The sequence below is a fragment of the Sus scrofa genome, chromosome X, assembly GCF_000003025.6.
Source record: "Sus scrofa isolate TJ Tabasco breed Duroc chromosome X, Sscrofa11.1, whole genome shotgun sequence".
Taxonomy (NCBI): domain Eukaryota; kingdom Metazoa; phylum Chordata; class Mammalia; order Artiodactyla; family Suidae; genus Sus; species Sus scrofa.
In genome coordinates this window covers 8,049,949-8,064,204 of record NC_010461.5, presented here as the reverse complement: position 1 = coordinate 8,064,204, position 14,256 = coordinate 8,049,949, and the positions used below count along the sequence as shown (strand labels likewise).

The following is a 14,256-nucleotide window of genomic DNA, read 5'->3' as shown; positions in this document are numbered from 1 at the left end:
GTAAAGAATTCTCCATATAAACGTCCCTTCATTTGGTTCAGGTTCGGTGACTGTACGTGTTCATTTTTCGTGTTATCTGCTATTACAGCTACTTATAAACTTTGTTTTTTAAAGATTTGAAATGGTGTGATTTAAATTTTCTCTAAAAAGAAAAATAGTCCTCAGAGGTCCCGTCGTGGCGCAGCGGAAATGAATCGGACTAGGAACCATGAGGCTGCGGGTTCGATCCCTGGCCTCGCTCAGTGGGTGAAGGATCCGGTGTTGCCGTGAGCTGTGGTGTAGGTCGCAGACGTGGCTTGGATCTGGCATTGCTGTGGCTGTGGTGGAGGCCAGCGGCTTTGGCTCTGATTCGACCCCTAGCCTGGGAACCTCCATGTGCCGCGGGTGTGGCCCCAAAAAGACAAAAAAAAAAGAAAAAAGAAAAATAGTCCTCGTTTGCCTACAGAATGGTCAATTCGTTGCTGTCTTATTCAAGAATAGTCCTTTCTATTGGAGTTCTTGCCATGGCTCAGTGTGTTAAGACTCCAACTGCAGTGACTAATGCCACTGAGGAGGCACAGGTTTGATCCCTGGCTTGGGGCAGTGGGTTAAAGGATTCGCAGCTGTGGCTCAGATTTAATCCCTGGCCCAGAAACTTCCATATGCCATGGTGTGACCATGAAATTTTAAAAAAAGGAAAAAGAATAGCCTTTTGTTTTTGTCAAGTGGGGTGAAATTTGAAGTTTCATTCAACACAAAGACAAGAATAATTTTTTAAAAATTTTATTCTTTGCTAGTGGTACTTTTTTCAGTTACAGAATTTACTAAATGATGGTAGGCACAAATCATCCAGTTCTTGTAGCATTCTGAAAGCAACTGAAGTATCTCTTTCAGTTCTCTTCTCATGGTCTGATCTTTTAATCCTGCGGGGGGGGGGGGGGGGGAAAAAGTGGCAAAAGGAGCAAGTAAAATAATTTACAAATATTCACAGTGAGAACCATGTACAGTAACACATGTGGTTTCAGTTTTGCCAAAACAGTAATTTATAGTCACTGAGGTTGAACTCTATACTTTTCAAACTTTCTTTGTTATCTCATTGTCATATGAGGGGTCCAGGGTGGAGCCTTCTGCCTCCAGAACACTTAAAACTATTATTTAATAATAAAGGAACAGGTGTTGCCTTTTGCTGAGTGCTTTCTGCATGCCCAGCTCTGAACCCATCCCTTTATTTTATTTTCCATAAAATAACTGTAAGAAAAAAATCACTATGCTCCCGTTTTACATGGGAATTCTAAAGTGTTCAAACTACCTACCCAAAGTCACCTTTCCACAAATAGCTCTGGCAAGGGTTAGACCGTTGATGGCTTTAATTATTAATAAAAAGGTAAATAAATGCATTTTCTATACAAAAAGAGAACAAATATCTTAGACTAGAATAATCAACTAGAGGCACCAGGCTATTTGGAATATAATCAGTTTTTTAAAAATTCAGCTACATATTCTCCACAAATGTGTCCATAATTATGAAGCCACATGGAACTCATAATTTTTTATCAGAAAACTATGGTGTTTGTCCTTGGACAGAGGCTTGAAGGTGACCTGATTTAGTTGCTTTCTCTCATTTTAAAGAAGGGAAAACACCCATAAAGGTGAAATAATTTGTACAACACCATCTCCTCTCTGGGTGCAAAGCCAGAGCTGGAACCCAGGGAGCTTGGCTCCCTGTCCAGCTCCTTTCTTGCCTCGCCCCTCGCCTTCTCAACAGAAAACCATCAATCGCATTTATAACTTGGGATTCCATTTTTCTGCACACACACAATAGAATTCTATCATCTCATATGCACAGAAGTAAGGGTTTATGGGTAGGGCTGAGGGTCCCTTATTTTATTGACTATTTCCCATTCATTTGGAAGATCTTTCTGGAATAAAACACTATGTCGTGCCTAACTCTGAAGACATCGTGCCGAAAGCTTAATGTATAGAATCCCAAAGCACCGAGAAGGAATCTAGCAGTCTGTCTAGTTGAGCTTCCTCCAAGTTCGATGAAAAACCACCTTAGACAAGTAAGTTTCCTTTCGGTTTTTAAAGAGATTTCCAATCTGCCTGTTCAAATATTTACATGCCCTCACTGTCAAAAATTACCGTCCCCCCTTTTTGAATCTTCAATGCACTTCTAGCCTATTCCTACTGGTCAAATCTTCGAAAGACAAGGAGAATGGATATTCCCTTTCAGTGTCCTTAAAATTACCAGGCTTCGATAATATATATTGTGGGGGGAATTCAAAGCAATTTATAGATGAATCAGTGTGGGTTACTAAGCCATGTAGATAAACTCATTGATAATATAAACTTACAACACACGCTTGTACTAAGAGAGTCATTGAACTGTAGCTGCTGAGACGCTAAGCCTGGGATTGTGTGAGAATGTAGAAGGCTGGGGGCCAAGTTTGCTTTCCCGTTTCTCAAAGATGCTGGGGGGGCTTCAAGGTATACTCACCACTTCCTCCCGCTTGGTCTTGTCTGTTGCTGGCCAAGCTTCCAGAGGCAGGTCAGGAAGCAGAGACTGCATGGAGAACATCGGAGGCAGAGGTGGCTGTGGCAGCAAGGGCTGGATGGGGTGCATGGGTGACTGGGGCTGCAGGGGCTGGTGAGGCTGGGGCTGGACGGGCTGGGGCTGGAAGGGCTGCTGGGCGGGCAGAGGGAGGTTTGGCTGGTGGTGTTGGGTTGGAGTCATGGAGTGTTGGCCAGGAAGTGGCATCATTGGCTGCTGGGGGATCCCGGGCTGTTGAGCTGGCACCATGGGGATGTGGTGATGAGGCTGAAGGGCATGACTCTGGGGAGTCTGCTGCGACACCACGGGAATGATTTGGTGGTGCAGCCATCCACCCATGGGTTCGTAACCATAGGAAGTGTACTGGTGAGAAACAAAGAGTCAGGTTTACCATCCGCTCCTTCGACTTCCAACTAGAGAAGTAGCAATGCTTTCTTTGTCATGATGACAATATTCATATTTATCCACCTCTTCCTGTGCAAGACTTTCTAACTGTGTATACGGATAGGACCTTTTACAAGCTAGATTTCCCATTAGTGTCTATGTGCGGCATAGATATGCTACCTGTCTTCAAAGGGAACTGAAGTGCACGCTTACTATTTTAAGGGAAGAAAGAACCAAAAAACCTACATACCGGATGTCTTATCATGTTCTGGTACCACTTCAGAGGGGTAAGCACCTTAAGAGAAAGAGACATTAGAAGGCATTTGTTTTAGTTTAGCTCCATAGACTCACGAATGCAGTCCTGTCAATACGGATAGCCTCCAAGTATAAGTCCTACATCAGAAAGCACAAGGCAGACACTGGTGAGGGGCTTCCTGTGTGTCAGGCACTGCTTTACATCCATCACACACAGTTTTCACGTGTTCTCACATACTCTGGGGCAAGCTGCCTCACCCTCCAACAAGGTCATGGGGAGTTAAAGACGGTTCCTAACCTGGACGGAGCTTACAAAAGCAGTAAGTCTCGCTCCCCAGCGCCCGCTCTTCTTTGCAAGAGAAAAACAAAACAGAGAATTAATGTGACCTCACAGGAATTGTAACCTCTTTTGATCTGATGTCACAAAAATATTAAGGAGGCCAAACCAGTTTCTCATCCTAGAAACGCGTTTGCCGGTTACATATGTCAACCTTTTCAGATTTAACAGAAAATCTTTCCTCGGATTTTTGTTAACCCTTGTCCTCAGCTTGTAGGAGTCAACATACCCATGGGTTGTCATCTGAACCGAGGAAAGAAGTCAGCACTTCCTTCCTTCCTTAACCGTATAGACTCGAGTAACCTCAGGTCCAGGGACTCCTTCAGACAGTAATAAGCATTTGATAGCAATACCGTAATTACGACCTTGCTCAAGGCAAACTGAACAAAGCACCTTTTATGTTGCTTAACTCTTTCGCTCCCCAATCAATATTTTAAATTGTTGGGTATTATAATCATTTCCCTTTTCCAGATGAAGAAACCAAAGTTCCAGAGAGAGACAATGATTTGCCCAAGGTCCCATGGTTCGTGTGGGCATGAGAAGCGCCTCAAACCTGATTTCCAGCCATCTCATACTTTCCCTTGCTCGGCAGAATGTCACACAGCCCCCTTGGTCGCTCATCTTTCCGAAAGACCAGCGAGGGAGACACGTAGAGTGTGCACGTCTTAGAACCAGGAGTGGTCTGGCTGGCAAGGACCTTAGGTTGATAACATCTTACCTGAGTCCCCATATTTTCCAGGCCGGGATAGAACTCTGGTCAGCCAGAGTTCAGTTTCTGCCCTACCATGTCGTCCCCCCTCCAGGGGGTGTTCATTTTACAGCCGTATACGGAGGAGAGACTGAGTCGGGGGTTGGGTGGGGGGGCAGGTAGGAGGGTTCTGGGGCAATGCAGGCTTGAGGTGACCCATCAGGGCTTAAACTAGGAAGCTGGCAGTGAGAACTGAAAAAATGGGACTGACAAACATCCTGAATGAAGAATCCACCCACTATTCTTTACAGAGCCCAGGGCATTGTTAAGTCAAACAATGGTCAAAATTAGTAAAGAGAAAAATTACCTCATAGCTGAAGTTGATATAACCAGGGTGCCCAGGATGAGGTGGTAGCTTTTATAGGAAGGGGGAAAGGAGAAGAAGAAGAGTGAGGGGGTGCAAGGGAAGAGGGAAGGGGGGAGGGGGAGAGAGAGAGGGGAAGAGATTAAGTCAATATGCAATTTTCACATTAAGAGAGACCGAAGCTACTTTTACAAAATCTATATAGTGCAGAATATCTTGAAGGTCTACTTTTAGTTGGAACATGTATGCTGGGTAGGAGAGGAGCCCTCTTATCTTAAAGAGGGCCAGAGCAACGAAATGGTTTTCCCAGAGGTTGTAACCTTACAGCGGAAGCAGAAACCAGCATGCAGTTATCCTCCGGTCATCCTCAGACACCCCTCCCACCCCTGTGCTCAGTTAATCCTACTCTAGCCCACCCATCATTTTCCTTCTGTCTGTCTGTCTGTCTTTCAGCTGTGCCCAGAGTCTGTGGACGTTCCCGGGCCAGGGATCAAACCTGCACCACAGCAGAGGCCATAGCCGCTGCAGTGACGGCACCAGATCCTTAACCTGCCGCGCCACAGAGAACTCCTTTTCTTTGTTCTTCTATTTTTTTTGTTTCCTTTTATTTCTTGATGAAACTCACTCCATGTCGGGAAGAGCAATATGTTTCCCTCACACCAGCAGGAAATACCAGCAAGAAGAGAACTGTGGCAGAACCTTCCCTTACAGATCAGGAGGTGCATAAGCTTAAGTACCAAAGAGATTCCTCGTGATTGGCATGCAAAGTAGATGACACCTCAACAACAACCAAAGCAACCACTATGCGTGAATTATCAATGAAGGCGAAAACAAGACGGGTGCGGTATAGTGGAAATGTTTTAAATCCCATGGAAAATGAAAGAGTTGATTTATTAAGTTTAGGCTGATTCCTTTTATGATCCTGTCACTGTTTCTGTGGCAGGAAAATGTTAAAGCTCGAAATAAAAAAAAACCTGAATAATTATCTGCTCCAGGACCGGCTTGTCCAAAGGAGAGGCCGAGTGATTGATGCCTGCATTGTGGCATTCGGATGAGCCCTGGCGGCTGGTGGCGGGGGAGGGAGAGGAGAGAGAGGCGCACAGATCCTTTCAGACAGTGAGCTGATGAAGGCTTTGGTCCTTTAAAATGTTCGTGTTGCCTAAGAGGGCTTATTCCTCTCATCTGAGTGCGATGATTATAATCCAGTAACTGCCTTTCCTCTATCTTCTTGATGCAAGCCCTCCGAGAAGAGGGGTGTTGAGTTTAGGAGGGGAAAGGGGACTGAATTTGCAATGCAGGGGCCCTCGTGGGGACGAGGAATTGCCACAATGCAGGATTTCAGGAAGGCAGAGCACAGCATCTTGGTCTTGTGGGCGCGAGAGGAGGACAGGAGGCAGATATGCAAGCTTAGCTGGCTTCTGGTTGTATCAACTGCCCTTTGTGCCCCTGAAAAACAGACCGATCCTGCTTTGCCTGCATGTGATCTAACCTCTACCTATGTTTTGAGAGAAGGGGTCAGACTTCCTGGTCCTTGGAACACGTGAATGTGAAATACGTTCACAAGTTGGGGCTAAGCAGGCTTCCAGGCAGTGCCACAGAAGTCATGTGCTTCTTAGCAGGTGCACCCAAAGGATGAGGCTTCTGAGAACAGAGAGATGGTTCAAGAAAGAAATTCCTAACACAAAATCTTACTCTCTGTAGAATAACAGCGGTGGGGTTTGGAGAGCAAGAAGATATTTGGACACTTGCGAGAAATTGGATTTTAGAGAAAACTGACATTTTTGTCCTATTTGCCTAAGGCTGCTTCAGTATTTCTCTGGAGGCCTCTCAAAGGTCACTTCCAAAAGTTCCCACCTTCTAGAGACAGGTGATGATACTTACAAGCTAATTGTTTCAAGAGACTCTCCTGGGGTGCTTGTTAAAATGCAGAGTCATGGGCCCCACCCCAGCTATACTGAATCAGAATCTTTGGCAGAGGCATCTGGGAATCCTTTTTTTTTTTGTAACAAGTTCTTCAAAGTGTTTCTTAAACACTGAGTCATTTGAGGAAATGTGATCTTCTACTGTTTTCATCCCTAACGTGTATCAACTCGGGGGTAGATTTTTATTTCCAAGCGTATGACATTGGACATGTACGTACGAAGGGGGTGCTTTACTTACAGGCATAGAGAAGGCTGCTCCCAGGAGGCAAGCAAACAAAATCCAGGTCCCCATTTCTTGATGGCCCTGAAATATAAGTCAATAGCCGCTTTTCTTATGTCTTCTCAAATATGGACATAGGTAATGCTTCATAAGACCCGCATAATCCCTACTAGTCTGTTGCTGGTAAAATGGGTGGGACCATTCCTCGTGAGCTTACTTCATTCATAGGCGATTTCTAGTTCTCAGTCTAGGGTGCTGTTTCTGGAATTACAGTGGTCGCACAGAAGCTTTTCCTTTAGGCTGAGAGCTGAAGAGCTTGTAGGGACACGACTAATCTATCTTTACATGCCTTTGCACGCCATTTCCCTATACCTGTAGGGTCCCAGAAGCCAAACGTAGCTTGTAATTCATGATTCAAAGAAGAGAGTTGGCTCTAAAAGTCAAGACCCTCAAGGGAGACAGTATTGGATACTTTTAGAACCAGGAGGCACACAATGTTTTCTTGTCCCGACCACCTGAGCATTGCTTCTGGTAAAAATAAAGACTGGGGACTGGGGGCATGTGCTTGGGCTGTGGGATGGAAATCCTGTGAAATCAGATTGTGATGATCATTATACAACTGCAGATGTGATCAATTCATTTGAGTAATTAAAAAAAGAAAAAAAAAAAAAGACCAGGGATCTGAGAAAATCGCTTAAGAAAGGAGTGGAGTTAATTTCACTGTGGGATGGAAATCCTGTGAAATCAGATTGTTGTAATCATTATACAACTACGGATGTGATCAATTCATTTGAGTAATTGTAAAAAGAAAGAAAGAAAAAATAAATAAAGACCAGGGATCTGAGAAAAATCGCTTAAGAAAGGAGTGGAGTTAATTTCACATGCTCTGCCCCATGGGGCTTCAGGCAAGACCCTCAGGTAACAGCCCTGAGCTCCAGATGTGGTTGAACAGGGAGAGGATGGTGCTAAGATGCTGTGATTAGTCCATGCAGTTTGAATGACTTTCACTTGAAAGAGTCCCTATTTAGTAAATGACATCTTCCCTTGGTTTGACACTGCACTCCCATTATTCCCCAAATAAGACCTTTGGAACAGGAAGCAAAACAAGCCATCCCAAAATACTGCACACTTCTTTGCAGTGCAAAGTATTGACTCAGAGCTGCTAGAAGAAAGACCTTAAATTGTACATAGGCAGTACGTGTCGTACTAATGTTGCCCACTATGAAACACACAGACATTTTCTACCACCTGCCTCTGTTTTTTCAAAGTTTGCATTTTTGAGAAAAGCCATTTAGTTGATGGTTCTATGTGATGTAATGAAACGAAATGTTTTTCAAAGTAGTGAATCACAGCCTGTGAAAACTTATTTTTCCCTTAATTGAGAAGGAATTAAGATAAATGCTTCGATGTGAGATTTGGCCCTCAGAAGGGCTTTGGGATTCTGGACCAAAAATTTAAAGAAATATAGACAAACCTTTTGCTGCATTAGAAAGTAACATAATGCATTTAAGTAAGTAAAGTCTAATTTAATTACGATTCTACTGAAGAAGTACCTGAATATTGACAGCATCAAGTATTAGAAATGCAGAACACATTTGCATCTTTTGAGCATAAAATGCAGAAAAAGCAATAAGTATGATAGAAAGGATGCCAACTTATGAATAAAACCCACATACCTTTGAATACACGTATTCAGAGTAAGTTTGTCTGAAACTCAGGGATGTTTGATCCTTTAGAGTTCTTCCAGCTAAGAGCTCATTTTATACCATTCACGGCATCTGGAGCAACCAATCAGGTTTCCGAAGGAAAAATGTGTTGAGTATAACTCAAAATCCCTGTATCATGATTTTTAGAAGCTGTGATCAACTGTAAGGCTGTGTATGTTGTCATTAGCGCATGCGGAGTCTTTCATTACAGGCAATAATAGGTTGAACAGGCAAAAAAATTCGTCAAGCTGTTTTTAAGTCAGCAAATGAGTTGGCTGCACATGCTGATATATTCAAATTTACTTTTCAGAAGTGGCCACGTCATTGTCTGTTCCCTGGTTCTAACAACATACCATTGCTCTTTACGTCCCGCCCCCCTCCCCTGGCCCCGCAGATGTTAGATGGTTGAGTTTATTAGTGTTGTCAGGGTCCTCGAGGGTTCCCCAGCCCTTTCAGGTCAAGATAAATCAACTCAGTCGGAGTTCCGTTGTGGCTCAGTGCAAACGAACCTGACTAGTACCCATGAGGATGCGGGTTCGATCCCTGGCCTTGCTCATTGGGTTAAGGATCCGGCATTGCCATGAGCTGTGGTGTAGGTCACAGATCCCACGTTACTGTGGCTGTGGCTGTGGTTGTGGTGTAGGCCGGCAGCTATAGCTCTGATTCGACCCCTAGCCTGGGCACTTCCATATGCCACAAGGGCAGGCCTTTTAAAACAAAACAAACAAACAAAAAAAAAACAAAGATAAATGGACTCAAATCCCCATGCTGGTAAAACCCCAAAGCACTTGTCAATATTTCTCTGAGGGATTATAATTTCGGGGTCGCCCCTGATCTATTTTCTCCTTCCATTGAAAGTATTTTCTCTGTCCCCTGTGACTCTTCCTTTATCATCATTCTGGTGTCCACCAAAAAGAGGGACAAAATTTCTTCTCTCTGACCCCATCCTGCAACGCATCTGCCATCTGAGCAACCATGAATTCAAGGTTATCGCAGTAACCAAACTCTTACCGATGATCTAAAGGACAAGGTAATGGCTGGAACATCGCACATACCACACCACACACCCAGGAATGCATTTCGATCCCTGCAAACATTTAAGTATCACAGGGGATGTTGCCCTGGCTCCCCTACCCTACATAGCAACTCAGCCTATCTCAGGGTGATGACCCTTCTTTGCCTGCATCCTTCTGACTCCATCCCACATTCTCTTGGAAGCAAATCCAAGTTCTACTCTCTTGTATTTTCAGAACCTCTTCACTGCCCCTTTAGTTGTCTCAGCCCCATGTTCCTCTCCTTTGCCTGAACAACAGCAACCAAAGCCCTTCTCTAGCTAAGAGGACCTCTGATCTAGCTATTCAGTTCATATGTCTTTTACCCTTCTACCTTAGTAAAGCATATGGATGTTTAAATTTTATTCTAAAATCCAATCAATTAAAAAGCAAAATTTGTGACTAGTGGTAGGAGGTAGCTGATGAGTGTCAATATTAGATCAATAAAGGAAAGAATGTATACCCAGATACTATTGGTAGCTCAGCCTGATCTTTTGAACTACTTAAGTAATATTTTTTACGTTTGCGCGTGTGTATATATTTTTATACTGATGCTCCACATTGGCTGAATTAAGTTCAAGGAGCAAACATCCATGAAAGCCACTGGGAGTATTATTAAGAGCTACAGGTTAGACTGACATGGCTTCTGAGCCCAGCTTCACCCAGGATAGAGGGACCATCGACAAGATACTTAGCCTCTCTGTATCTGAGCCTCAGTTTTCTTGTTGGTGAAAGGTAAAATAGGATCACTCCAGCACCTCCTGAAGAGAATTAGGGTGAAAACTAAGTGAGAGACATCTCTAGGAGGAATGGAACGTCATCCCCCCCCACACCCCATCATTTGGCACATGGTTGATGTTTAAAAATGCTAATAAATAAGATTCTAAGATGCTCTTTGGGAATGAATTCATAGGGAATGAAGAACCATCATGAAGACAGGTGAGGTAGACCTTTCAGTGAGAGAGAGAGAAACTACAACGAAGTGAAAAGTTATATAAACAGGCAAAATGTATGAATGAAAGGGAACATAGAATAGGGTTCTAAAAGCCACTTGGGTCCATAGTTGGCATTTATTTATGACTGTCTTTATTGTCCAGCAGAGACAAGAAGGGTTCCTTTGGAAGAAAGTTGCGAATGGATTTTAGGAAAATTGGAATCAGCTTCCTGGGAGGGAGAGGAGGTGATGGGTGCATAGCAAGGTAGTAAGGGTGAGTAAGAGGGGAAGGAAAGAAAATGTTGATCCCGTGACATTATTTTGCAATCTCCCTCCCCCCCATTTTATTTAACTACATGTATTGAGGTAGCTGAAAAAATTCAGGACAAGCCATTGGTGAACCAAAAGGGGTCTTGTCGTTTTACAAAATTTATCACATTGCTTTGCCTCATCTTTCATGAGTCATCTCTCTCGTGACGCATGAGCGAGTCATATTATTTGGCCACAAGGATCAACAGAATGATCCCTTGTTGTGGCATTGATTTCTCTGGTCCACTGGATAGTGAGCTATTGCCAGTTCGCCATGGGCCGTTGTTCAGGCTTTGATGGCAAATACAGTAGAAATGGTGTAGCCCTTTCTATTTATCTTCCTCCACCGTATATCCCAGGGTACAAGGTACCAAAATATAGACCTCTATGCTTGAAATCTTTTCCACTTATTTAGGTCCCACATATACAATTTAAAAGTTACTCAATATTTTGGGGAAAATTTTTCAATTACCTTTTTTTTCCTGGAAGCGGTTGTTTCATTTACGAATAAGTTGACTTTGCAAAGGAAAATAGAATTGACTTGATTGACTACTTATTTTGTTACAAGAGGCCAAAGTATTCGTGTTTTTGTTTTTCAGGCTCTTTGACATCAGAAATTTTCTTTTTTAAAAAAATCATTATTTTAAAAATGGATCATAAGCAGAAAATATTTTCCCCTCGAGCAATATCTTGGAACTAACTGTGGCACGATGACCCCAGAATGTGTCTTTATCACATAGGCATTCATATCCATCCAACATATATGCTCTGTACTTACGAACCTAAGGCCATTTGTGTTACTTAGGGGACAAATACGTGCATGCTTTCACTGCTGTTTCAAAATGATGAGTGAAAAAAATGCCTTTTTGAACTATAGGGTCCCGTTCTTGCTTAATGGGAAGGAGAAAGGGCTGAGCGAAGGTTATAAAAACATGACCTTCAGGTACCTTCTGGCCCCGAAACAGATGTTTTAAGTCCCTCCTGATGTTTGTCGGCTCACTCAGGGCTGCAAAAAATGCAATTCATGTGGAAGGACCACGGGGTGGGATTGTGACACAAATCGAGAGCCAGATGGTCCTTGGCTGTCGGTGGTCAGAGATCAGGCCAGCCTGGGTTACTCGCAGGCAGCTGGAATCGGACCAACTGCCATTTTGCCTGTCCCTCCAATCAACTGCTTTTAACAAAGAAAAGCCATAGTGGCCCAGAGCCGAGGCACCCTCAAGCTCCAGGAAGAAGCATCTTCATCTCCGGCAGTGCCTGGCCCCAAACGAAAAGTAGGCACACAACAACAACAACAACCCTAACAACACATTTATACATGTAATTGTATAGATTTGTTTTCTTTTTAGGGCTGCACCTGCAGCATGTGGAGGTTCCTGGGCTAGAGGCTGAATTGGAACTGCAGCTGCAGCCTATGCCACAGCCCCAGCAACGCTGGATCCCTAACCCACTGAGCAAGGCCAGGGATGGACCCCGAATCCTCAGAGAGACAATGTCAGGTCTTTAACCCACTGAGCCACAATGGGAGGTCTAAATTTTTATTTATGTATTTATTTGTATTATTATTATTTTTTATTTTTTAAATAGTTCTTTCCCCAATACGATTTTTTCTACTGTACAACATGGTTCTTTTGCCCATTTTTTCGTAGTAGTTATTCTTTTTCTTGACTTGGAATCCATCACATTTTGCTGTGCTCACATTGCTTATGCTAGCAATTCCTCCCCTTCTCATTTGTTGCTTCTGACTTCTAGTGACCTGAAAAATGACATGCCCAAGCTCATGTGTGGGCTGCAGGTAAAGCGATACTCCAAGCAGAGGTGGCCTGGGAGGCTCACTTGGGAGAAAAATTCAGACATTTCAGTCTTGTAGCCTTGGTTTTCGAACCCTGGGAGGGTGTTTTGCTTGTTTTGGAATTTCCCCCCTTTGCCCCCTTCCTGGTTCTCTGCAGTGGTCGGGGTATGTAGTTGGTCTTTGGATAAGTGAGGTGTTAGGAGTTCCAGAGCCTTTCTTATCGTCCATAGGAATTCAACTCTTGAATCTTCTTTTAAAGCAGGTCTAGGCCTGTCTAGTATTCTGGAATAATTTCAACAGTGGGGCTTCTTTTTTGGCTACATCCATGGCACGTGGACGTTCTGGAGCCAAGGAATCTTTAAACGAACCACGGCAGCAACCCAAGCCAAAACAGTGACATTATACCAGGTCCTTAACCCACTGAGCCACCGGGCAACTCCAAGAGTGGATTTTCTGAAGTAGCTGAAACCAAAGTCTGCTCTAACATATTTCCTCTGTGGGAAATAGAGGAAAGATATTTTCCTCTTTTGCTTGGAAGAAAATATCACTCTCCAGGCTGTTTTTTGTTTGTTTGTTTGTTTGTTTTGCTGGAGTGGGATTGTACTCGCCTCAGAATTCAAGGTCACCACCACTAATTGATTCCAATAAACACACTGACTTCCCTTGGCAAGCTTTCAAAGTCAGGTATTGTGTCTTATACTTCCTTGGGAACTCTTTGGTACCTAGAAAAATCTCTTTTACAAAGTGGGTGCTGGATAAACGTGTCAATTCATTGATGAAAATGGAGAGACGTTATCCATGACATAAAGAAAATCTTTAAACTGTTCTGGATCTCTGTGGCGCCTCCCTAGGCAAAGAAATCCTGCAGTGATTTAGATGAGCCTTCTCTACAGCTAGGATGATATGCAGCGTTGCTATCAACCGCTCCTGTGGACTTTCATGCAAATAGCTTCTGATCGGGACCTCATCAGGGAGATGCCGTAAAAGATTTAACAATTCTCCTCACCTCCTTATCACGTTTGGCTCTGACCTGTTAGTTCAAGTCGTGGTATATCGCAAGCAAATGTACTATCATAGATGCAATTGATCTTTTTTTCTTATTTGGGACTGCGTTTATGGGCTTAATATAGTAAAGCTTTATTATTATTAGATACTTAGGCTTCCCTCCACGGTGTAATTTGAAAAAATAAGAGCAGCAAACCCTCTCTCATCTACATTTACACACTACGGCTTGCAGACCATGAGCACCTATTCCAGAAGGCACTGGAATTAACTGTGTTTTGTGGCTGCCTGTTTGAAGCTATGGGGAAAGAAGGAGGACTCTTCTACTGGCAAATGACATTTAATAGGTGAGTAGATTTGGGACAAGAAGCAAAAGAAAAGCAGTAACAGAAGTAAGGAACAGAAAGAAGAAAGGCACAAAGAAGAGGGAAATGCATGTGGGTGGTACTTGTATTCTGGGGGGTGATAAAAGGTGGTAGCAGGCTCAGCAAGCCCCAAGAGCCTGAAAAGAGAAAAGGAAGCTTACGAATAAAGCAGTGGGAAATGCAGCAGCTGTGCGGTAAAGGGAGCTGCTCCCGGGGTCATAAGCTCCGAACATAGCCCTCAAAGGCCAAAACTCTGAAATAACTTCAGCAGCCATCGCTGAGCACTTAGTCCATGCCTAGCACAGTCATTGGCGCTGGGGGAAAAGAGAATAGGCCAGTGACCCGGTTCTCAAACTGCTCACAGCTCCTGGAAGAGCTCTTCACTGAGGTGGGGTG

General features: G+C 43.6%; 2 protein-coding genes across 6 annotated transcripts in view; one reads left to right on the top strand and one right to left on the bottom strand.

Annotated features, from left to right (window-relative positions):
• Nucleotides 1-14,256, top strand: part of ARHGAP6 (Rho GTPase activating protein 6) — a 530,729-nt gene that overhangs the window by 377,375 nt on the left and 139,098 nt on the right. The gene's annotated exons all lie outside the window — the stretch shown is intronic.
• AMELX (amelogenin, X-linked) lies at nt 748-8,959 on the bottom strand. 2 transcript variants are annotated; one of them, NM_213906.1, is given in 6 exon segments: nt 748-902; nt 2,477-2,893; nt 3,165-3,209; nt 4,562-4,609; nt 6,719-6,784; nt 8,377-8,423. In NM_213906.1, coding segments are annotated over 5 exon segments (570 nt in total). In that variant the 5' UTR covers nt 6,773-6,784; nt 8,377-8,423; the 3' UTR covers nt 748-896.

Bases quoted from the DNA above. Each gene is read 5' to 3' on its own strand.
- AMELX (XM_021079493.1), bottom strand. From the start codon at position 6,772: ATGGGGACCTGGATTTTGTTTGCTTGCCTCCTGGGAGCAGCCTTCTCT. The intron at 4,610-6,718 runs GTAAGTAAAGCA...TTCCTATAAAAG, and splicing joins GAGCAGCCTTCTCTATGCCT to CTACCACCTCATCCTGGGCA. The intron at 2,894-3,164 runs GTATGTAGGTTT...GTTTCTCACCAG, and splicing joins AGAACATGATAAGACATCCG to TACACTTCCTATGGTTACGA.